This window comes from Dromiciops gliroides, chromosome 4, assembly GCF_019393635.1.
Source record: "Dromiciops gliroides isolate mDroGli1 chromosome 4, mDroGli1.pri, whole genome shotgun sequence".
Classification (NCBI taxonomy): domain Eukaryota; kingdom Metazoa; phylum Chordata; class Mammalia; order Microbiotheria; family Microbiotheriidae; genus Dromiciops; species Dromiciops gliroides.
In genome coordinates this window covers 179,479,269-179,504,820 of record NC_057864.1, presented here as the reverse complement: position 1 = coordinate 179,504,820, position 25,552 = coordinate 179,479,269, and the positions used below count along the sequence as shown (strand labels likewise).

At 39.6% G+C, this 25,552-nt stretch overlaps 1 protein-coding gene across 6 annotated transcripts in view; it reads left to right on the top strand.

The window, feature by feature from the left end:
- The window catches only part of NBR1 (NBR1 autophagy cargo receptor), a 34,729-nt gene extending 9,313 nt beyond the window's left edge, over nt 1–25,416 (top strand). For 3 of the 6 annotated variants that reach the window (XM_044001059.1, XM_044001058.1, XM_044001061.1), the window contains exons 5-22: nt 796–818; nt 6,727–6,945; nt 7,322–7,396; nt 7,637–7,851; nt 8,617–8,784; nt 8,935–9,144; nt 9,726–9,885; nt 9,982–10,272; nt 14,654–14,803; nt 15,353–15,428; nt 16,240–16,350; nt 16,582–16,746; nt 17,223–17,381; nt 18,275–18,743; nt 19,505–19,596; nt 20,048–20,105; nt 22,771–22,876; nt 23,533–25,416. In XM_044001059.1, the coding sequence (XP_043856994.1) occupies nt 796–818; nt 6,727–6,945; nt 7,322–7,396; nt 7,637–7,851; nt 8,617–8,784; nt 8,935–9,144; nt 9,726–9,885; nt 9,982–10,272; nt 14,654–14,803; nt 15,353–15,428; nt 16,240–16,350; nt 16,582–16,746; nt 17,223–17,381; nt 18,275–18,743; nt 19,505–19,596; nt 20,048–20,105; nt 22,771–22,876; nt 23,533–23,706 (2,921 nt within the window). In that variant the 3' untranslated portion in view covers nt 23,707–25,416. Of the gene's footprint in view, nt 1–795; nt 819–6,726; nt 6,946–7,321; nt 7,397–7,636; nt 7,852–8,616; nt 8,785–8,934; nt 9,145–9,725; nt 9,886–9,981; nt 10,273–14,653; nt 14,804–15,352; nt 15,429–16,239; nt 16,351–16,581; nt 16,747–17,222; nt 17,382–18,274; nt 18,744–19,501; nt 19,597–20,047; nt 20,106–22,770; nt 22,877–23,532 lie in introns of all 6 variants that reach the window. The other 3 variants (XM_044001063.1, XM_044001062.1, XM_044001064.1) reach the window with 3 other exon arrangements.
- Nucleotides 25,417–25,552: the final 136 nt, after the last annotated feature.

Sequence of the window (25,552 nt, the reverse complement as noted above, 5' to 3'; positions counted from 1 at the left end):
GCTGCTTTCTCTTATTTTGGATGCTCCTCCTTTTGTTTGTAAAAATAATACATCAGCCTTCATTGAAGTATCTTGACTTGCTAAGGAGCTAAAGATATATTTTTCATTAATAATTGATAGCCTTACCAATAAAGTGAAGGTGCTCAGGACTTTGTTTACCTTAATTTCAGTTGAGACAGGTAGAAAGTAAATCCATCTTGGATCTAATCCAAGGACATTTAGTTACTGGCACTTGAATTTACAAAGTAGGCCCTGAGCATGAATTCAGAGGTTAGTATCATGGTTAGGTTCTAGTGTGTATGCTGTAGGATCTTAGGAATTTAGCCTACTAATTTGCAATACGTTGCATTATTGCTCTAATGATCTCATATTACCTTGACTTGATATATAGGCAGTCCCCAGCTTTTCTACAACAAAAGCACCAAATTTGAACTTAGAACTAAAAGCAATGTTGTAAGTTATGATTAGGTTTCCAGACCACCCCACGAAAGCCTACTTAACTTAATGTAGCTAAAATGATAGCCCTAAGCCCCTGATCCCTGAACTCCTCTGAGCCTTAGGAAAGGGTAAAGGAGCCTTGGTGTTTAAGGGTTTATGCTAACTGCTTTACAGAATCACTAAGGTAGTAGGGCTAGGAAGGGGTCTCAGCAGAAGGCCAGCTGCTACTATATCCTTGTGTATAGGTTGTTTAGAAGTTAAATGTTCTTATTTCAAGGACTTCTTGTGCTTTCTAAAATCTTCTTTTGAGTTGTTATTTAAATACTCATACATATATATATTTTTATGTTCTTTTAGGAGAATATGAAGAAGCCCTTAAGGTAATCAGTATCGCTCTCATTTTCAAAGGAATTTTTAAACATGTATATATTGATTAGAAAATTGGATCTGAATTTCCCAATTTACTGAGAAGAGCACATGTCTAGGTATACAGTGAAATTTGTTATAGACACTCCAGTGAATAGGGCCACATACAACATAGAGGCTCCCCCAGCCAGGTACACTATTGTATTGATGATCTTGGGTTAATGTTTGGTACTACCACTCAAGAAAGAGTTAAAAGAGGGGAAATTTTTCTTCCAGAAACTTTACTTCCTTCGTCTTGTAAGACCTATTTTCACTTTGTTTTCTTCAGATTATACATAGTTTAAGTAGAGAAAATGTAGCTTGAAACTGGACACAGTTGAACTGAATAACAAGTATAGTCTCATGTTGCCCAGCACAAATTTAGAGAATTGGGAAGTTTTTCCCGTTTCCTGTTCTTCCTTTCTGATCCGTAGGGTCCCTTTTCTAGACCCTAAACCTTGGGGGTTATCTGTCTTTTGCATAGTTCTCTCTTTACATTTTCCAATCCAAGTTTTAGTTTTTTGTTTTTTGTTTTTTTCATGAGATTTAGAGCTTAGAGGTAACCGTGTGGTACTTGGTCTTGGAAGGAGCAAAATTCTTTCCTGTTTGAGTCTCAGACCCATCTTTTCTAGCTTCTGGATAGAAATACTACTTAGGTAGCTATATACCTCACCAGCTCAGCCAGTTACCCCTTAATTCTGCCCTTAGGAATCCTTGGTTAAACTTTTCCTTAGTTTCACAAGTACTATTCAGTACTTATGAGTTCTGTATGAATAGATGTGCTTTCTTTTATCCAACAATGAGAACTATGTAACCCAGCTTGTTTCCTTCTTTGCCTTAGCTGCCAGAAAGTTCAGAGCTACTGTAAATTCAGTGATGAACTTCCTCATACTAGGTGCTTTGCGTATCTGTTTTTTTAAACTCCATCCTAATTATGTCATATTGTCTGATTTTATATGTGTATTCAGTTTGCGTGCTACCCTTAAGTCCTTTTTGGAAGTATAAATTATAAAATAAATTAATCCTTTCCTTCCCATCACTTTTACTGTTATGCTGGGCAATTCCCTCAAACCTTTTAATCTTGATCAACTTGTCCTGGCCTTCTTCCCACTTTCTCTTGATCTGAAAACGAGATCTAAAAGCTTTTATGGTTCTATCTCCTTTGTTCATTGCCAACAAAATTAGTTCTCCTGGCCCAATTTGGATGTTCTAGCTACAGGGATTCTTTTTTTTTTTTTTTTTGCAAGGCAGTGGGGGTTAAGTGACTTGCCCAAGGTCACACAGCTAGTAAGTGTCAAGTGTCTGAGGCTGGATTTGAACTCAGGTACTCCTGAATCCAGGGCCGGTGCTTTATCCACTGCACCACCTAGCTGCCCCTACTGGGATTCTTAATGAACATTTCAGTGTGTTAAAGATAATGACCTTCTAGACTTGAGAATTCCCACATTGCATTCTTTTACAAATGCTTAGGACGAACTGTGAGAGCAGTTATCCAATCAACATTTCTGATAGTTTAGCTTTTAGAGTGCTTCATGATCTGGCCCCGACCTCTCTTTCCAGTCTCTTTGTTTGTCACTCCCCGTTACCTTCTGTGATCCAGTCAAACTGGATTTCTCTCTGTTCCTCATGTGTTCCGTCCTTCATGTTTGGAATGCTTTCCCTTCTCCCCTCTGACTTGCAGAATCCCTCAGTTCTTTAAGATGTAGCTCAAGCACTACCTTCTACATGAAGCATTTTTAGATCCCTTCTCCCAACTGCTAGTGTTCTTCCTCTCAAACTACCTTGTATTTAAATACTTTTCTATTTATTCTCTTTATATAATAATCATTTCCCCCATTAGAATATAAACTACTTGCAAATTGAGGAGGTTTCATTCATTTTAATTGTACAGCCTCTGCCTTGCATAATGCCTGACACACATTGTAGGCCTCTAATACATACATATCAGTTGATTGGTGTGTCCATCAGTTTCCTTATTGGTCTAGCTACCATCCTTATAACTTCCCAGATCCATACCTCTGGCCACCACTCCTCTATTTGTGTTGCCTTCCCATATTAGAATGTAATCTTTGAGGGCAGGGACTGACTTTTCTTTTTGCATTTGTATGCTCTTCATTTAGAAGTGTGCCTGGCATAGTGTAAGTTTTTGATTACTGCTTTTTCATTCATTAAGATCCTTTATTTAAACCTCTGTGCTGTAAAGGTAACCCTTTAATCTATTAATATTGCTTCAGGCTTTCCCCCCCCCCAATAGACTTTCAAGCATTTAACTGAAAAGTGACTTTTTTTGGTCATATGGTTATCAGATATAGTTTTATACAATATAAAATCTTATATAACCATGATGTAATATAAAAGTTTTGGACTTTAGTGAGGCAATCTGGATATTCTGGCTCCAATATTTCCAGTATTATTAGCATCCTTTGAATGAGAAAATGCTAACAAAAAGCTTGTAGGTTCAGTAAAGCATTTAAATTTATTTATATTTAATTAATCATAGCAGTATGATATTATATATATATTTTTTACAATTAGTGCATGTATTAACAAGTCATTCAATCTATTGAAGGCATGTTTATTGATTATTCTGAATCATTTCATGATATGAACCTTTTACGGTAACTCCAAGGGATGCCACCCTGAGGTCTAGAACCCATAGAAAGGGAACCATTGATCTTTAACATAGATTTTTTTCTAAATAACATTTTATTTTTATTACCAATTACAAGTAAAAATTTTTAACATTCTTTTTTTAAAATTTGGAGTTCTAAATTTTCTCCTCCCCCCAACTCCCTCTCTGAGACAGTAAGCAATTTTATATGGTTTATACATGTACAATCATGCAAAATATAATTCCATGTTAATCATGTTGTGAAAAAAACCCCAGACAAAGCAAAAATAAAGTGAAAAATAGCATGCTTCAATTTGCATTCAGACTCTATCAGTTTTTTCTTTGGAGGGAAATAGCATTTTTCATCATGAATCCTTTTGAATTATCATGGATCTTAGTATTATTGAGAATAGCTAAGTTATTATGCTCAAAGGGCTTTGGGAGCTTTGCATACCCTTTGGCTCAGTAATACTACTACTAGGTCTGTATCCCAAAGAGATCATAAAAAAGGGGAAAGGACCCACATGTACAAAAATATTTATAGCAGCTCTCTTTGTGGTGGCAAAGAATTGGAAATCGAGGGGATGCCCATCAATTGGGGAATGGCTGAACAAGTTGTGCTATATGATTGTGATGGAATACTATTGTGCTATAAAAAATGATGATTTCAGAATGGCAGATTTCAGAAAAACATGGAAAGACTTAAGTGGACTGATGCTGAGTGAAATGAGCAGAACCAGGAGAGCATCATACATAGTATCAGTAATATTGTACCTCTGTGATAGACTTAGCTCTTTTCCGCAATATACAATATCCAAGACAATTCCAAAGGACTTATGTATGATGGAAAATGCTCTCCATATCCAAAAAAAAGAACTGTGGAATCTAAATGCAGATTGAACCACACTATTTCTCCTTTTTTGTTTTTTCTTTTTTGAGGTTTTTCTCTTTTCTGATTCTTCTTTTACAACACGGCTAATGTGGAAATATATTTAATGTGATTGTACATATATAACAGATCAGATTGCTTTCTCTCTTGGGAACTAAAAATGTTATAAAAACAAATGTTGAAAACTATCTTAACGTGTACTTGGAAAAAAATTAAATACTATTAAGACTGCAAAAAAGAGAATAGCTAAGTTATTCACAATTCTTCATTGTACAATATTGCTATTACTGTGTATACTATTCTTCTGGTTCTACTCACTTCACTTTGCATCAGTTTATATAAGTTTTTCCAGGTTCTTCTGAAGTCATCTTGCTCAATATTTCTTATAGCACAATCATATACCACAACTTGTTCAGCCATTCCCAAATTGACGGGCATCCCCTCAATTTCCATTTTTTTTTTGCCACTGCTCTAAATACTTTTGTACAAATAACCCTTTTCCCTTTTTTTTTTTTTTAAATCTCTTTGCAACACAGACCAAGTAGTGGTATTGCTGGATCAAAGGATATACACAGTTTTATAGCCCTTTGGGCATAATCTAATATAATTTTTATTGGATTGCTTTCAATTATTTCATTTTGGATTTTTTCTGGAACCATTAATGTCATTAATGACATTAAGTGGGATGTGCTCTCAACATGATTTCTGAGAGTTCCTTGGACAGCAAGGAGGTCAGTTCTGTCAATACTTAAAAGCAATTAAAGCTACTTAATATAAGGTCAAATATTGAAGCTGAAACTGAAGCTTAAACACTTTGGCCACATAATGAGAAAATGAGACTCATGGAAAAGACCCTGATGTTGGGAAATACTGAAGGCAAAGGGAAAAGGGGATGGCAGAAGATGAGGTGGATAGATAGTGTAATGGAAACAATAAACATGAACTTGGACAGACTTGGAGGATAGAGGGTAGTCCGTGGGGTCACAAAGAATCGGACGTGACTGCATTTCTAAACAACAAGAAGCCCTAAACATCTATTACCATTACTAATACATTGTAAGCTCCCTAAGAGTAAGAATCATCTCATATATTTCTGTTACCTCTAACTTTTAGCAAGACTATTGATTGCCTATAGTGGGAGTTAAATAAATGTTTGTAATGAATGTTTTTAGTCTGAAGCAGTGGTTCTCAACCAGTAGGCTGCTGACACCTAGAGGAATGTAGAATTGTTGCAAAGAAACCATCCCATCAAATGACAGTATAATAAATATTACAAGGATTATACTTAATAAAATATAAATCGTATATTTAAGCACATACATTTTCTACTGAATTAAAATAATATACATTTGTATTATGATTTTTAACATGTAAGAGCTATATGGTGATTATTTTTTCAGTTAATAGATACTAATAGTATAATTATCATCATGTAAAGCTCTGATATGTTTTTGATATTAAAATGGAAGTTCCTTTTCCAACCTTTTTTAGTGTATTGGCTTAGAACCTTTTCTGAGAAAATGAGATCAGAGAGGTAACCACTTAAAGTACATTTTCCTTTCTAGCGTTCCTTGAGGGAAAATATCTTAGTTGCCAGGATGAAACTTCAGGTTACCTAGATTCCATTTTTCACTGATTTTTTTTCTTTTAACATTTTAATTTATTATTTACTTTTAACATTCTTTTCTTTTTAAATTTTGAGTTCCAAACTTCCCTACTCCCATCCCTTCCCATACCCACTGAGAGGGCAAGCAATATATCAGTTATACATGTGAAATCATGCAAAACATATTAGTCATATTTCCAGAAAAAGCAAGAAGTGAGATGATTATATATACTTCAATCATTTGAGTCCTTTGCAATTGTCTTGGATCATTATATCGATCAGAGTAACCAAGTCTTTTACAGTTGATCATCATTATAACCTTGCTGTTAACTCTGCACAATGATCTCCCAGGTCTTGTCACTTCACTTTGCATCAATTCATATAGTTCTTCCCATGTTTTTCTGAAACCTCATGATGGATTCTTTTTAATACAGGTTAGATTTAGGGTGGTCTTCTGGTGATTTTTAAATGTGAAAGTGCAATTCCTGTCAATGAAAACATGGTACCAGTAAATAACTATATTGGATTTTCTAAAACTTTGCAAAACTCCTGCTTTTGTATTCAGTTTTAATAGCAAGATTTTACTAATTGACATCTTTGGCAAAGAAGCAGTTAGGAGTAATTTTGTATGTGGTGTTTAATTTCCTTTAAAACAACAGACCCTGTTTTTTTTTTTTCAGTGTGAATCATTACACTTTTCTATTTGAATCTTTTTGTTGCTATTTGGGAAAACAGTGCCACTTAACATATTTTCACTCTCAAAATGTGTCTTCTCAGATTGCAGTTAAACAGGGGAACCAACTGCAGATGAATGTCTATGAAAGGCATCACACTGTAGATGAAGCCCCACAGCCTGGTTACAAGCATCCGCAGGATCCATCTGGGACTGAAAAACGGTCAGCTGTCCGGGCGGGGAAGAAGCCACTTGCACATTACTCTTCGTTGGTGAGAGTCCTGGGATCAGAGATGAAAACACAAGAGGAAGTCACAGCACAGGTGTGATGGAAATGGATCTGACTTCCTGGGACTTTTTCCTTTATTTCTGCTTCACTGTCTGTGATTTGTTCAAGGTTTGATGTATTCACATGACTTTCCTTGAATCTTTTTTTTTTTTTTTTGCGGGGCAGTGGGGGTTAAGTGACTTGCCCAGAGTCACACAGCTAGTAAGTGTCAAGTGTCTGAAGCCAGATTTGAACTCAGGTACTCCTGAATCCAGGGCCAGTGCTTTATGCACTGCGCCACCTAGCTGCCCCCTCCTTGAATCTTTATTGGGTTTGGGGGAGCTGCCTTAGATCAATCATCTTGACTTAGATGATGTAAAAGAAAAAACAACCAAAAAGCTAAGATTTTGGGATATGTTTTCTTACTACAGCTTTCACTCACTCCCTGTGAAGCTGACAAACCTCAAGATAAGCCACCAGACTGGTTTACAAGGTACTTGGAGACGGTGAGTATGTTTGCTGCAACAGTTTTCATACAAGAGTTACTTAGGAAAAAGGGAAGAGAGAAAGGGGAGGCGGGAAAAGTGATAATTTAGCTGATAAAAAGAAGAATCTCGGAGCACAAAGGAATTTCTCTCTGCTGTGTTTTTGGTTCATTTAGCCAGAAAGGTTTTGGATTAATTTGGTGTCATTCTTTCCTTTCCCATTTTATGTATTAAGATTATTTTGTTTTCTTCTGGTTTCAGTTTAGAGAGCAAGTGGTTAAAGAAACGGTTGAGAAGCTTGATGAGAAATTAAGGGAGAAGCTGATCCTCCAGAGTCCATCTTTGGAATCCTGCTCCTCAGCATTATCTATGCCTGTTTCAGAAGAAGCACTATCGTTGCCAGGAAACCAGTGTGACTGGCTTATGACGTGCAGCAACTGCCAAAGAAGAATCATCGGCATACGTTACCAGTGTAGGTGAGCAGCAGGAGGAGAGAATTGCCTCTCCGTTATTTACCTCAGGGCCAAAATACAGCAAACAGTTTTCAAACACACACTCTATTTATTTAGGGCACTTCTCTAGATGGTAAGTGAGATAAAAAAGTTTACATTTGTCACAGTTGCCATGTTTATGGGACTTGCAATTAATTAAAATACTGACCTTGGCGTCCTGCATATATGTAAAAGAAGAGGAAGTTGGGCATAATACCTCAGCTCTGAGCTTTGGATGCTGAAATCCTGACTCAGAAAATATTAGCTATGCTACATAGATAATGGAGAGTTAGCAGAACCACCAGTCAGTTCTCCATGATCTTAGGGACTGGCTACTTAGCTAATATAGGATCATGACTGCTAGCTGAGAACTCTTTCTGACTTTTGCCACATTACATAGATTATTTTGGCTAGATATGCTCTTACTCTTGGTATCACTAGGGCTAATCACAGTTTCAACTCCCAGTATTAAAAAGGAACAATAATAATAACATGGTCTTGGGCAATTTCCAAATGGTCATTTGTCAGTTTCCAATTTGTCATTCATCCTTTCCACAACCTATGAAATAGACATGAGTAGACATTGTTAGTCCTGGAAAAATGGAAGTAAGAGATGTTAGATGGCTTGTGAAAGGACTCACAAGTTGGTGACTCATTTAACACAGAAATCAAGTCGTTGCTATCTTCTGGCTCTTCCTACTGTGGCACCTTTTCTTTTGTTAAATATGTGGCATATTATTTTTTCTACAGCCTATGTCCATCTTATAATATATGTGAATTGTGTGAAGCAGGGTCGTATGCCCATGACCCTAACCATATTCTCTTGAAGCTACGGAGACCAATTATGGGTTCCTCTGAAACATATACTCACACAAAGCTCTCCCCTCCTCGTCTACCAGCTGCTTTGGAGCAAGTTAGGTAAGGCCATGGGTGTGGTGCTGGACACTCAGTATGTCAACTTGACTTTGATAGCTGTGTGTATGTTGCCTCTCCCTGGTAGAGACAAGGGTTGTTTCTCAATATGCGAAGAATCATTGTTAAGGCTTTTGTTAATCTCTTATTTTATAGGCTCCAGAAGCAGATGGACAAGAACTTTCTTAAGGCAGAAAAGCAAAGGTTGCGAGCTGAGAAGAAACAGAGAAAGGCAGAAGTTAAGGAACTTAAGAAGCAACTTAAGCTTCATAGGAAGATTCATCTGTGGAACTCTATCCATGGGCTGCAGAGCCCCAAATCGCCCCTTGGTAGGCCAGAGAGCCTCCTTCACTCAAGCACACTAATGTAAGAAGAGGCACTTAAAGGTCGTCTGAGGCTTTCTCTCTAGCTCTCCAAAATGATAGATTTTGGGGCCATAGAGAGGTCAAATTTGAAGCTTTACTTGGGGAGTGAGGGAAAGAGCTTACTTTGAAGCTTCTAGAACCCAAACCCTTCAAAAATGATCAGTCTTCTGAATAGAGCTTGATGTTGGTGTGTTGTTTATTTTATATTGTTATGATGATTGATGAAAGTATAAAGCCTTTCCCAGGAAAGCTCAAAGTCATTATGGGGCTGTTGTTCTGGTTGACTGGTCGCAATTGCTGTATGTCAGAAGAGTGCAGCAGAGAAATTATAAGTGCCTAGCTCTGTAGTGGTTTTATTTACTGTTAACTTTTATTCATCCTAACATTAGCTTTCTGTCTCAAATGTCAAATGTACCTTTTGGCTTGATTGTTTGTCTGTTTTTGAGTGAAATAAAAGAGCTGAGAGGGGCTCTCACTAAATCCCCAGAGCCAAGGATAGCCTCTTTGTTCTCTGTGCTGGGTATTCACAAGCCACCATATTAGTTAGAGAATTAATGGATAGATATTCTTATCTGTGTTCAGGCTCCCCATGCAACCTTGTGCCCCAGTTGTGCCAACTCTGAGTGCAGCATTTGTGGATGAGAATGTGCCAGATGGGACCCACCTTCAACCAGGAACCAAATTTATCAAACACTGGAGGATGAAAAATACAGGAAATGTCAAATGGAGTGCAGAAACGAAGGTATTTCCTTTACAGACATTAACATAGAATGTGAGTTTGGAGTGTCAGAGGACTTAATTGATTATTTTTCTTTATTCCACTATTTTCCTTTTTCAGCTAAAATTCATGTGGGGAAACCTAACTTTGGCTTCTACTGAGAGGAAAGATGTTTTGGTGCCCTATTTAAAGGCCGGACATGTGGGAATTGTGTCAGTTGAGTTCATAGCTCCAGCCTTGGAGGGAACCTATACCTCACACTGGCGCCTTTCTCACAAGGGGGAGCAGTTTGGGCCCAGGGTCTGGTGCAGCATCATTGTGGACCCTTTCCCTACTAGAGAAAATCTTGAAGACAGTGAAAAAGTCTCCTTCAGGACAAACAAAGTTGATGGTCTCTCCTGTCAGCAAGAGGCAAGTATTCTTGAGCTTTGGCCCTGTACCTTTTCCTGCTGGTTGCTCTCTTCTCCTGGGGCTTTCCTCCTGATATGGGTTCCATGGTGGTATGTTCTTGATCTGCTTCTCCTTCTTAGACTCCCCCTTTGTTAGTCTTGTCTCCCCTCCTCTCATGGCTTTAGCTGTGCCTCCTATGATCTCCACACCTGTGTTTCCAGCTGTCTCCCTGGGTTCCATCTTCAGTTGGGGCTTCCACTGGCAGGATCTCCCAGAGTGAGCTTATTATCAATCCCTCTGAAAGTGTTCATCCTTTTGTCCATTGTACACCACTAACCCAGCGTTCCGTGTTAGAAACTGCTCTTCCTTTGCCGCGTTCTCATCTCTCACATCTAGCCCACTGGTTATCAGGTATTCTTCCTCCTCTGTACCCTTTCCAGCATTCATCCCCTTCTCTCTTCCCACTGCCACCGATATAACATACATGTCTTTCTTACTATCTGCCTATCCGGACTCTTGTAGTGACCTAATTATAGGTCTTCCTGTGTTCATTCTTTCCTCATCTTTCATTCAAATGCCTGATTTTCCATATGTATAAATCTGATCAATCAGTTGCTTAACAAACAACTATTAAGCACCTGCTTATATGCCAAGCCCAGTGCTTATCAGTGAGTAGATTTTGTTGCTCAGTTGTTTCAGTTGTGCCTGACTCTTCATGACCCTATTTAGGGTTTTCTTGGCAAAGATACTGGAGCGGTTTGCCATCTCCTCCACTTCATTTTTACAGATGAAGAAACTGAGGTAAACAGAGTTAAGTGACTTGCTCAGGGTTTACAGAGCTAGTAAGTGTCTGAGGCTGGATTTGAACTCGGGAAGATGAACCTTCCTGACTCCAAGCTGCACTACCCAGCTTATGTCTACGTACAAGTAGATAAAAAAATACTTATAAAAATTAGTTTTGGGGGGGGGGCAGCTAGGTGGCACAGAATATAAAGCACTGGCCCTGGATTCAGGAATACCTGAGTTCAAATCCAGCTTCAGAAACTTAACACTTACTAGCTGTGTGACCCTGGGCAAGTCACTTAACCTCTATTGCCCCACAAAAAAAGAAGAAAAGAAAAGAAAAATTAGTTTGGGCCAGAGGAAAGAGGGACTAAGTAGCTGGGGAATCAAGGAAGGCCTCAGGTGAAAGGCATGGCCTAAGCTGAGCTTTGAAAGAAGCTGGGAAATAGAGGTTTGGGGGGAAGAGTATTCCAGGCATGGGGGCCAGGTCAGTGTTTGCCAAGGCACTGAGTCAAGACATGAAATGCCGTGTGTTAGCGAAATCTGGAGTATGGGAAGAGGAATAAAGTGGAAGAGTCTGGTAAGGCAGGCTTTTTAGGCGGGGTGTGACGTGGCCAGGCCTGTGCTTTGGAAACATGTCTTTGGCTGCTGTATGGAGAATGGATGGGGAAAGGGGGAACTAGAGACCACTTTTAGGAGGCTCTTGAAAGAGTTCAGTGGACAAGTTACTTAATCTCACTGGACTTATCTGTCAAATGAGGGAGTTGGTCTAGTTGAGGGGTTCTTAAAACCTTTTTTTGTGCCATGGAGCCCTTGGCTAGCTTGGTTAAACCTATGACTCTTTACAGTAATGTTTGTTGCTTACATTCATAATTGAAGAAAATGCTAAATTTTCATGAAAATAAAGATGCCATTTTTTTTTCCTTTCCAAATTCAGTCCATGGACCTTCAGAAACCACTGACTCCAGGATAAGAACTCCTGGTTTAGGTTTATTCCTAAGGTGTCTTCTTGTTCTCATTCATTCATTCCTAAGACCCTGTGTCATTCTTCTTCTAAAAAATCTTCAGGCAGTTTGCCATTGCCTACTAAGTAAATTTCAGGCTCCCTTGTTTCATATTCAAGATCGTCAGCAGTCTGGTACCACTCTACCTTTCTAGCCTTGGCTCCTATTACTCACTTTTATGTACTTAATGCTCTAGACAAACTATCCCCAAACGTAACCTGGATTTTCCAGACCCCATGCCATTGTTCACACTGTTCTCTTATTTCTGAAGTGCCCTTTCTCCTTCTTTCACATACTGAATTCTTATCCATTCTTCTTAAGCTCATCTCAAATTCCACCTCTTCCAGGAAGCCTTCCTTTATACCTATTTCTCCCATTAATAATGAACTCCTTACCCATATAGCATTTTGTTTAACCACTTTTTTCTAGAAAATTAACCCATTTTGTTGATGCATTGTAATTACATTTTACTGTATTGCATAGAAAATACTGAAAATGCAATCTACTTTGTAAAACCAAAGACAAACATCAAATCCAAAGATAAACTGTTTTACACACCGGACCTTTTTCCGATTTGCTGTTCAGTTGTGTCCAGTTCTTTGTGACTGCGTAGACAATAGCATGCCAGGCCCTTCCATCACCCATTCTCCTTTTACTATAGTTAAAGTATTAAAATATCTATGTTAAACTTTTAAAAGATCAATATTTCTTTTGTAAGAATTATTGTTTTACATATCCACTAGTAGTTCTCAGAAACTATCTGTTTCTAGAAGTTTTTCAAAGGAAGAGCACAATCAGAAAAGGGGAGAAAGCAGGAGTTTATTTTTTCTTTTTAAAAAAATCTTTTATTTAGTATTTTTGTTCCCCCGGTTACATGTAAAAACAATTTTTAAACATTTGTTTTTAAAACTTTGAGTTCCGAATTCTTTCTCTTCCCTCCCCTCCCCCGTTGAGAAGGCTAGCAATTTGATATAGGTTGTACATGTGTAGTCATACAAAATATCAAAAGCAAGAGTTTATTTATTTAATAAAGTATTTAATTTTTTTTCTCATTACATGTAAAGATAGTTCTCAACTTTTGTTTATACAAGGAAAGCAAGAGTTTAAATAGCACACAATAGGTAGCATTTCAAATACACTTAATAAAGTAGGAGTTTCATTGCAAAATCAAGGATTCAAAGCAAATAGTATTTTTCAAGCTGAATCAAAAATCACACATTCTATAAAGTTTAGCAACAAACAACCACATAGACATGTTGTACTATCCATCAGTTTTGGTTTTTTTTGTTGTTGTTTTTTAGTGAGGCAATTGGGGTTAAGTGACTTGCCCAGGGTCACACAGCTAGTAAGTGTTAAGTGTCTGAGGTCGGATCTGAACCCAGGTACTCCTGACTCCAGGGCCGGTGCTTTATCCACTGCGCCACCTAGCTGCCCCTATCCATCAGTTTTTAAAAATAAAAAAGGCCTGCAAAAATAAGTGAATGAATGAATAAATAAAGAATGAATGAATGAATGAGGGAGGGAGGGAGGGGGCAGCTAGTTGGTGCAGTGAATAAAGCATGGGCCCTGGATTCAGAAGGACCTGAGTTCAAATTCGGCCTCAGACACTTGACACTTACTAGCTGTGTCATCCTGGGCAAATCACTTAACCTTCATTGCCCCACCAAAAAAAAAAAAGAGGAAGCAGGCTTAGGCCATTCGTGTCATTGAGAGGCAATTTCATTTTATATGTTGTTGCCAAACCATCCTACCTAGTGGATTCTGCATAACAGTGATAAGTGAGATGTATTAATTATCTGCACACCTGGCTGAGGGCAGCCCTGACTTTTCTGACTAGGGACGAATAGATGGAGGCCATTGCAGAATCATGAGGACTGGCCTGGGGTGCAGTTCTCTGTCAGGGAATTCCCAAACCAGGACTAACCAAGTCACTGTTACCCCATGAAAATGCTTCAAGACAATAGTGCACTTCTCATGTAATGGTATATATTCTAGTGATGTTTTGTTTTACCCCCTTAATAGACAATAAGTTTCAAAAATTTGGGGACCCTGTCTTATCTAAACTTTGTATATTTTGTAGTTCCTAGTACAGTGCTATATGAATAATAAGTACTTTAGTAAACATTTGTCAAATTGTTGAGTTACTCAGAATAAAGGAGTTACAGTAAAGTGACTTAGAAGCCTCCCAAATGACTATGTAAAAGTATCTTTTCCTAGACATGAAGAACTAGCTTTCATACATCAGGGTAGTCACATGTTTTAAGCTGGCTTAGTTCCAGTGGCCTCAGTTTGAATGGCCATTAAATTTCTTTGCATCTCTATATAGTTAGAAGCATTAATGGAAATGCTTTAATTCTGAAATATTGAGAGGAATCCCAACCTGTGCTGACTTGTTGGGTTTATGTAGCTCTGAGAACCTTGCTCTTTGTTGGCTTCCATTAAGTTGTCATTTTCATTTCTGCTTGGTGCAGGGACTCACGAAATTACCCTACTTTAATGGCTTTCATTTTTGTTGTCTAAATTGGTAGGGTGGTGGGGGGAGTGAGGGTGAACAATTTCAGCTGATTTACAAATTTCGAGTGAGGGTCTGAGGTTTATCCTGCTTGGCTCCACAGGAAGCTTTCTCACTTGCTAAAGAGGAAATTCCGATTGATGAAGTGACTGAGTCAACAGAGGGAACAGAAATTTGCATCCCTCGAAAGGTCAAAAACGTTTCTAGTGAAAGGGAGCTCTACATCCCATCCGTCGATCTCCTCACTGCCCAGGTAGAAGAGCCAACCCTTTGAGGTGCAGGGGGCAGGGAGAGTACTGGGGAAGAAGTTTTATAGCTCTGTTGAAAGGAAGGGGACTTCCTTCGTCCTATTTGAGAAAGTCACGATTGTATCCACTCTGACCCATGTAATTTCCATAGTTAATGTTAGGATTGCCCATAGTTTAGGCTCTTTTGCGGGTCCTTATATAACCATGGCTAGTGCCTTTTCCCCTGTGTAACTGGCAGAATGCACCAGTTTCTTGTGGATTTGAGACAGTCACCCTCTACCCCTCTATAACCTTCTTTCAGTTGCTATTCTTGTCACATGGCCAGCCCTTCTCCACTACCATTGCATTTTCTTCCTCCTGCTTTTAGAACAGTTAAGAGCTCAATTTCAGTTCAGCCTTTCTCCTTCAGCCAGGGGTGCTGGGCCATGAGTTAGAGGGGAAGAGAGTCTTGGGTGATATGGTGCCAGGGTTCTGTGTGGGCTGTTGAGCAGAGAGAATTCTTGGCACCAGCATGGTGCAGTAGCCCCGCTAACATTATCCATGTTCTTTTCCAGGATCTGCTGTCATTTGAATTGTTGGACATAAACATTGTTCAAGAGCTAGAGCGAGTGCCCCACAACACCCCAGTGGGTAAGAATGCCACTAAACTCATCTTTTTTCTTTTTCATGGGCAGCTGCCAGGTACACAGGTACTGCCCCTGAGGCTTTATGAAACTTGGTGTTTTACTATAAGAAAGTACATGTTGGGACTATTGATGAAACATACTATCCACCTCCAGGGAAAGAACTGATATTGATGGAACACAGACTGAAGCATGCTATTTTTCACTTTCTTTTTTTTTCTTTCATTCGAGTTTTCTTATACAAAATTACTAATATGGTAATGTTTTACATAATCGTACATGTATAACCCATATCTGATTGCTTACCACCTCAGGGAGGGGGGAGGAAAGGGAGGGAAGGAGGGATAAAAAATGGAACCCAAAACTATAAATAAAAATGCTTATTACTTAAAAAAAATAAGCAAACAAACAAATGAATGAATAAAAAAAAAGAAAGTACATGTTAAAGATTGTTCCTCTTCTGGATCTAGCCTTATGTCAAAGAGATTTAGTTCCGAGAGATGGATCAGTGGCTATTTCACACATCTGCCTTGAATAGAAATCTACTTAATGATTCTCTCCAGATTTTTTTTGCTAAAGCCTATATCTACTTCTTCCCTTACAGTCAGATTTATAGTTAGCTACCTTTGTCATTAACATAAAGCAAGTGTTTGCTTCTAGTATTTCCTACATTGGTCTATCAGAGGGGCCTGTGCAGCTAGAGTTCTGGGCTCCTTAAACTTGAGAAGTGGCAAGAAGTTTGTGGCTATTACTCACCCTTAACAGTAAAAGGTGATACTTTTTTCTTGGTTGACCATCTTCTTGTCTCTGTTGTTCAGATATGACCCCCTGCATGTCTCCTCTACCACATGACAGCCCTTTGATAGAGAAACCAGGTTTGGGGCAGATACAAGAGGAAAGTGAAGGGACAGGATTTAAAGTGCTTCCTGGTAAGAGAATGTATATGTATATTTATATGTATTTTACCTTCTGCTACCCTTTAAACTTGTCTCAGTGCTTGAGTGGTTTTTCTGTACCATAAGAAGTGCCTTCACCTTCAGGTGACATTGGCAGCTGCTGTTTGTTGTCTGGTCTAGTATCGAAGGTAATAAGTATAAATTGGACCACAACTCCTGACTGTGTTAAGTACAAAGTGCTTACAAGGATTTGTGTTTTTTCAGATTCTACGTTGGCATCAAAGAATAAGGCTGATAGCACAGTTCCTGCAGAAGAGGGTGAAGAAGACCTGAGTGGCACCCAGTTTGTCTGTGAAACCGTAATCCGTTCCCTTACTCTGGATGCTGCCCCTGACCATAATCCACCTCGAAGACCTAAGTCCCTGCAGAGTGAGTATGTCAGCAGCTTCTGCCCACTCCCCCCTACCATTCTAGTGGTAGTGCAGGGTTAAAAGTGAAGGGAAGGGCGGCTAGGTGGCGCAGTGGATAAAACACCGGTCCTGGATTCAGGAGTACCTGAGTTCAAATCCGGCCTCAGACACTTGACATTTACTAGCTGTGTGACCCTGGGCAAGTCACTTAACCCCCACTGCCCCGCAAAAAACCAAAAAAACCCAACCAAACAAAAAAAAAAGTGAAGGGAAAGGGGACAGCTAGATGGCGCAGTGGATAGAGCACTGGCCCTGGAGTCAGGAGTACCTGAGTTCAAATACGGTCTCAGACACTTAACACTTACTAGTTGTGTGACCCTGGGCAAGTCACTTAACTCCAATTGCCTCACTTAAAATAAAAAAAAAAAAGAAAGAAAGAAAGAAAAATTGAAGGGAAAGGATTTGGTTTTGATGGAAGTCCTTTTTATTCATTAGGCTCTCTGCATATGCTGCCTGACAGCTTCAGTTACGGGATCAGGAGTGAAGAAGCTGTCCGAACTCCATTCTCTCCTTTGGAAGGAGAGTCACAGCCCCAGCTCACTGCGGAGAGGCAGCTAGTCCAGTTAGATGGCTTCAGCAAAGAGATATCCCCATGTGAGTCAATCTTTAGAGTTGTTCTTGGGGTTTGGAGGATACCTGTCCAGTTCTTCCTAAGGAGGGGCACAGAAAATTATGGCAGCAGCCACAGGCAATGAGAATTTTGGGGTGTGAGTGCACATTTTTACTCAGTTTCTAGAAGTCAGATCCCATTATGACTAAAACCATGGAGCCCAAGCCAGCAGCTGATTATTTCTAAAAGCTCTTTAAACATCTGATTTCCAGAACAGTTAAAGAATTTAGTAAGTTTATATTTGTTAAAATGAAATTTAACCTATTTTCTACTGAGTGACTTTATTGAAGACCAATTCCAGTAAATGTGGCCTTTTTTTTTTTTTTTTGGTCTAGGCAATTGGGGTTAAGTGACTTGCCCAGGGTCACATAGCTAGTAAGTGTTAAGTGTCTGAGGCCGGATTTGAACTCAGGTCCGCCTGACTCCACAGCCGGTGCTCTATCCACTGTACCACCTAGCTGCCCCCAAATGTGGCCTTCTTTAAATGGGTCACCCAGGACTCACCATCCAGAACTTTTTTCTCCAATGTTTTGATGGTTACAGTAAACCAACAGGCAGGTTTTTGTTTTGAGCCCCTGTCTCAGAGCAGTCATAGTGATTGCCCTTCTCCTTGCAGGTGGCTGCTCCTTCAGTTAAGCTCCATCTGTCATGCTTCTTTGAAGTGTTTTTGTCTTATTCTCCTGAGCTATGATGGTATTCTCTTTAGTCCTCTCCCCCCTGACTAGAACATCACCCTGATTCTGCCAGCAGGCAGTCTGCTCTTGGTCTCCCATCCCCACTTGGATTCCTATTTCCAGTCTGTGCCTCATGTTTTGCTCTGGCTAGCAATGCCACATGCTTACAGAGCAGCTAAAAGTCGGTTGCTTTCATCCTTTAGCAAATTCCATTCTTCCTGAGGAGAGACTGGTGAGTGATGAAAAAAAGGACACTGTCCAGGAAGAAGAGGAGGAGGAGGAAGAGGAGAAAGAGGAGGAGGAACTTAAAGATGAAGTCCGAAGTCAAGGCTCTTCTGCTTCTTCTGAGGATTACATCATCATCTTGCCTGAGTGCTTCGATACAAGCCGCCCCCTGGGGGAGTCCATGTATAGTTCTGCTCTTTCACAGCCAGGCCTGGAGCGGCTCATGGAGATAGAGCAGGTGGTCAAGGATGAGCAAGAACCAGCTGAGGCTTATGAAGGGCTCCCTGGAGAGGAAAACCAGCTGCAAGTGCACAGTATCAATGATATCTTGACAACATCACAGACTCTGGATGCAGTGCTTCTGACTCCAGAAGTAGTGGGGCCTCCACAACAGCCGCCCAGGTATCATTTGCCTCTCCCAGGACTCAGCTGGATGCTGGGAGAGAGGTCAGCCACATCTTGAAATATCTTTCTTCACCATGAGAACAGATTTTTTTCCTCCCACTTGGCACAGTGTGGATACAGATAGTATACTTCCCAGTACCGCTTGACCTTTAATTTTAAAAGAATAATTTTAGCCAATATTAAATTAAAGGCAAACTAGCTAGTTTCTGTATAGATTAGATATCTACTTTGGAGTTTGTTTTTACCAGCTAGCTTCCCTCTTGATACCTGGTATGCGGTTGAGCTTTCTCTCCCTTTTTTATTCGTCTCAGAGATGGAGGTAGTGAAAACAGATTAGCATGAGCAGTGTGTAATCAGGGAGTTAAATCTACTGTAGAAAAAGCATAAGGCATTTCAAAAGCAAATATATAAATTATTTATACATTATTCACCACTGATCCATTAGTGTGGAAAGTAATCAAGAATTGACAATAGGTATATCAACTCTTTCAGTGTGGTGGGAGCTAGAATTTGTCATCATTTAATTCGTATTCAGTTTAGCAGACATTCATGCATTATTTACTGTGTGCTAGACACTGGGAAGTAAAGTTATCATGAGCACTATATCTGGAAAAAAGAAGCCAGTGCTATTAGAACTTAACTCTGAATCCTGTGGTAAGAGCCAAGTTCTAGGTCCTCTTGGGGTCAGGCAGCCCAAATCAAGGTTAAAGCATTTCCTATGCATTTGTATTATGTTGATTTTTTTCTCACTACATCTGTGTGGGTATCTCACTTTTCATTTCAATGTTATTTTTTGGAAGCAGTCCTTCATCTCTTCAGAATGTTAATTCTGCAGAAACAGACTTTCCAGTTACCATTCAAGAATTTTCTCCAGTTCCTGATCAAGTAAGAGGAGGTACTGATGAACTTGGGCTTTTTCCTTCTTTACTACTTTCAATAGGAAGAGGAGATGAATGATCTTTTTATGTTACTCTTTGTGAGTCCCAGGACTTTGAATTTTTCTTTTTGTTTTGTTTCTTGTACTTTTATTTCTGTTCTTCCCAAACTTAGGTTTATTAAATTTGAAGAGGTTATGTAGTATCCTACAGATCTAAAGTATTTAGACCATTAATTTGTATGACAGTATCAGGGGTATTTTTTTTTACTGAAAGCCTACCCAATTATTAGCTGCTTTGCATTTTGGATGTTTTTTCTTTATCATTTATCTAATTCCACAGAATTTCCCAAAGATTTATTTTAGAGGGGAAAAAACACTTAGGTCCCCAAAATAGCTCCTAAGGGAAGGTGGGAAACTCATTTCCATCTTTTTTGTTACTATCTCTAACCAATAATTCTTTTCTTTTCAGAACTAAGGGCTTCAGCAGGACTTGTAAATGGTAGACAAAACAGCTATGAAAACTCAAGGTAATTGGACCTTGTGCGGTCTCCTCTTCAGAAGCAGCTGGACATAGCCCTTAGTATAGTTTTCATTTTAAGAGTGCCTATGCTAGTCTTTAGAGAGCAACAAAAGTAATCCATTATTCTTCTTGCATTTCCATTTCTCTTAAAATGGTTGTGCAATAAATTAAACTTAAAAAGCAGAAGTTATCGTGTAAGACTGTGGACCTTTCCAGACCAGAAACATTCCCTATTCACCCCCCTCCACACACACACATGTATATGTATACACACACAGTCATATCATTATGGGCAGAGTAGGGACCAAGAAGGTCTTTTGGTATAATGGCAAGTGTGGTGGATATGGAGTCAGAAGAACACTTACTACCTTTGTGACCTTTGACAAATACTTAACTTGTCTAGGCCTCAGTTTTCTTATTTGTAAAATAAGGGGTTGGATTAGATGACCTTTGAACCCCCTCCCTTCCCCTTCTCTGCACAATCTATGATTCTAAAGCAGGAAAACTGACGTTAGTTTGCTGATGGGAAACAAACCTTTTCCTCTCTTAAGCTCCACACTGTATTTTTGCCCCCACTCCCTATCCTTAAAACTTATATTAGCTGCCTACTTCATTGAGAAGATTGAGGCCATCTGATGGGTACATTCTCAACTCCTCTCTTCCACACTTCTCAACATTATCACTCATTCTTTATTCTGGCTTCCTCTTTCAGAGAACAATTATTCCCTACCCCTTACTGAAGCCATCCCTTCTATCTCTGCACTGGATCCCATCCCTTACTTCAGCAATCCTCTCCCCTTTCTCTCCTGTATCTTTGCTTTTCCCCTTCAATCTGGCTCCTTTCTATCTACAGACATATTCAGATCTCTCCAATCCAGTGATTATCCAAATTCACTCCTGCTCTTTATAGCCAAACTTAGTGAAAATTGTCTCCACTGCCCACTCTCTGTAACCCCTCACAAATCTGCCTTTCACCTTTATCATTCTACTGAAATCATTCTCTTCAAAGGTCACCAATTACCACTTAATTACAGGTCCATTGGTGCTTTCTCAGTTCACCTCCTCCTGGATTAACCTCTCTGCAGCCTTTGACACTGTTGTTGACCACTACATTCTTCTGTGGACTCTCTTCCCTTGGCTTCCAGTGCAGCAAACTTCCCCAGATTCCCTCCTGCCCCTTCTCTGCCTTTCACTGGCTTCTCTACCTTTTTATAGACTCTTAAGGCTTTTTTCCACAAGGTTTTGTCCTCAGCCTCTTGTATGCATACATGTGTGTGCATGCACATATATACATGTATGTACACATGTGTATGTGTACATATGCACTCTTTTTTCATGTGCACAGTTTCAATCATTAATCCTATTGAGATGATGCCTACTAGCTATGTGACCCTGGGCAAGTCACTTAACCCTCATTGCCCCACCAAAAAAAAAAAAAAAAAGATGCCTGCATTTATGCTTCAAGCCTGACCCCCTGCTGAGTTTCCTATTCAAACCTCCCCTGCCCATAGGACATCTCCACCTTGATCTGTCATTAGCACCCCAAACTTAATGTCTTCACAGTTTAACTCACTCCTAGAAACCTGTTCTTCATGTTTTTATCTGTGACATCACTATCCCCCTCCCCAATTTGAAACTGATATTGTCTTTGGCTTTTCTATGCCTCTCACATCCAGTTAGTCACCAAATATTGCTGATTTGGTCTTTGAAATCTTTCTCAACCCTATCCTCTAATGTCTTGTCCCACTGCCACCTAGTATAGTCTTCATTAGCAACTATAGCAATAGTTTTCTAGTACTATTATCTTTGCCCTGAAAACCATCTTTTCACACTTATTTTCTTTGTGTATAGATCTAATATGACTCTTGTGCTCAATATTCTCCCTGTTCAAGGCCCTCTACAGTTAGGGTGACAGCTGTTCTCTTCCAAGGGCTCTGTCCTCAAACCAGATTGGACTGCTTGTCATCTAAACACAGCCTGCCCTTTCTTCTCCCTAGACCGGAAATGCCCTCCCATTTTCCTTTTTCCAAATGGTTGGTTTTTTTCTGTTGAGCCTTTAAAATACTGCCAAAATACTACCTTTTTCCTTTTTGTCATAATTCCATCCTACTGTGCATACTATATTCCATTTCTGTCCATAATTCCATAAACTCCAGTCTTACTAAAACATGTTTTTCCAAAGTCCTAGCACAATACTCTTTATGCAATACATCCTTAAATATTTGTTGAATTTAATTCTCTTTGGGAATTTTATTGGTCTGTTTTGTTGATTTAGTATCAATTGGCTTTCTTTCGGTAGAGAACTGATTGAGAGATGCTTCTCTTGGATTAACTCAGAATAATTGCCTCTTGCCCTTCCTTCTCTCCTCCTCCTTTCCTTCCCACTGTATACTTGGTGTTGTGGGTATGGGGCTACTAGCCTGTAGAATCAGATTTCTTTAGTACGAATTCCTTGCAACTGTGGTATTGAACCCTAGAGTTGAACCAAAATTTGAACTTGAAAAACAAATAAGAAGCTACCTAATTGGATTTTTAAAAAAAGTGTGTGTATGTTTTGTTGTGTTTGAAGAATCCCCCCCTTTTTTTTGAGGAATCTATTTGGAGTCCAGAGTATCTTATAAGAGTAGTTGTTTTCCTTATCTGTTTGAGATCACTTTATCCTTCCTCCATAGGTACTACCATGGGAATAGCATTACTGGAGGGCTGGTGAAGGGTGCTATGTCTTTTGCTGCCTCTGCCTACAAGGCCCTATTTGCAGGGCCACCAGTCACTGCTCAGGTCAGTGTATATGTTATTTTGTTCAACTTTGCCCAGGTCCCCAGTGAATATATTGGTAATTGTCCTGATTCTATTGTGAAAAGGCATAAAAGCATCAAGAAGAAGAGATGTTCTTAAATAGTTATTGACCCAGATCTTTGGATAGCTGTCTAAATTTCCTTTGCCACATTTCCATCTCAGTCTCTCATTTTTTCTAACTTTTTGTCCTATAATCATTATCTTGAGAAGGTCTCTCCATACTCTTGCTTTTCTTCTCTCCTTCCTTCTGACTCCTTAAAGAATAACTACCAATTCATGTTACTTTCTGAATTATCCCCTCTTCTGAAATATTGAGAGACAATATGCTCTAATGGAAAGAGTACTGGACTTGGGGTCATAAGACCTGAGTTATCTGGTTCTTTCATCTGAGCAGGTCACCTAAACTCTCTGGGCTGAAGTTTCTTCATCTGAAATGTGGCAGCTGGACTAGATGAACTATCTGTTCCTTCCCTGTGGCCCCCCCCCCCCCAGTTTTCATTGCCACACACATAACATAAAAGGGGCTCGTATTGTGTTTTCAAAAGATGTTTTGAATGTGCTAGAGGTATACAGAGAATGTATGAAAGAAATGCTTGAATAAATTGTAAAGGAATTATTTTATTGTTGCCTGTGCACAGCCTATAGTTTCTGAAGATCAGACGGCAGCCCTGATGGCCCATCTCTTTGAAATGGGGTTCTGCGATAGGCAGCTGAACCTGAGGTTATTGAAGAAGCACAACCATAACATCCTGCAGGTTGTGACTGAATTACTGCAGATCAACAACAATGACTGGTACACTCACCGATACTGAGGAGCTGCCTTCGACTTGAGGGAACTGTTGTATTAAATAACTCAGCCTGCTGCTCAGAGATGACTTTATTCTGTTATTGGGGTGTGGGGTAGAAGGACTTTGCTTCTTTATTTTTTAACCCAAAGAGTCTGATATGTAGTTCATCATTGCAACTTCATCATCTGCGTCACAGTATTCTTTGGATCCAATCAAAGACCAGAACTTAAATTTTTACTTTAGACTGGATTAGTAGGAAGACAATTTAAAAATTGATTTGGAGTAATGACTCTATCTTTCCCCACTATTTCTCCCTGTTAGAGAGCATTGAAGACAATGGTTTGAACTTTATTTAGAATTAACGTTCTCTTTGTATTGAAGTTGAGTACGTTTTTCTGGTTTTGCTATTTTTGTCTGGTTGGTTTTGATGTGTTGTTTAATATGAAAGCCCTTGAAAAGAGAAGATGCTATTAAGTTAATCTCATAGCTCCTTTAACTTTCTCAGGGTAGCCTCACTCCTGGGTGTCGAGGTGACACCTAAGCCTAATACTGCTACTACCACACAAAGTATACTTGGTGAAGAAAGTCACTTCCTTGCACAGATAGCTGTCATTGGAAAATCTGTTTTCCAAAGATTCCCAGTAACATTAAAGAATAACCACCCTCTTCATTCCTGGATTTCAGTGGTGTTAGGAGGTAGGAGGAGTTAACTCACCAGCACCTACTGAGCAGCATCAAGTTGTAGTCATTTTATGTACTTTTTTTCTTTAAGGAAAATTTTTTTAAGAAAAATAGGTAGTATAAAATATTTTGCTAATATAACTAGAGGATATTGGGGAGGTCAATTTTAATGAATACCTTTTCCCCCTAAGTAATGATGATGGAGAGATCCTCTTATTTTGCAAGAGTACGGAAAAATAGGAATATTTTTAAAAGAGAGAGGCAGGGTCATATATTAATTCCAATAGAGTTTAAGATCGGTAAATGAGAGTATTGGGGCACAGGAGTGCTTTTCTTTTAGCAGAAACTGGTCAGAAGTAGCATGGGGCCCTCTCTCTATTCTTAATTGGGCGGGTAAAATATGGAGAAAGGATGGTGTACAAGTGGATTTTGAGGAGTGCCCTGGGACGGGTACAGTGATGCAATCTGTTCAGGGTGTGAAAGTAGTGGAAAGGTTTGGATTTTACCCCCTTTTGTGTAGAGGGAAAGTGTTTGGATTCCAGCTAGTCTTGGGTGTGGTCTGAGAAGGGAGAAGGAGGGTGCAATCTTTTAGAAACGTTACTGAAATATTCATAATGAGGAGAAAGAAGAGTCTGGCCTCTGGCGGGGGTATTTGATTGGAGAAGGGAGGGATGGGTTGTTAAATAGTGTTATTTACCTGGTTGGTATTTATAATTAACAGGATGATTATAATCAATCATTAGCCATGAATAAGGAAAAATTATTTACAGTATAACCCAGAATGCTATTAAATAAAGCCGTGGGGTGCAGATTGTCTGGCCAGGAAGCCTGTTTTCTTATTTAAAACGTATTTTTATAGGGGCTCCTAGGCAGAGGGAAGACGATCCGGGCACCTGGGACTTAGTTTGCTGAAGGGGCCCTTTGAGCAACTCAGCCCCAAGTGGGCTTTACGGTGGGGGTTGCAGGTGGCGCCTCGGGGCTGGACCACACATCTCTCTGCAGCTGTAATGCAACCTGTTGTTGAAACAGTCTAATAAAGGTCGCTTAAACTCAGCCTCGGCTGGTTGATGGGAGTTGGGGCGTGGGGGAGGGAAGGGCGGGCGTTCGGTGGGGGTGGGGCTGGGGCTGGAAGTGGACTCGCCGGGGGCGTGGCGGAGCTCGGGAGAAGGTCGCCCTTTCCAGGTTCAGG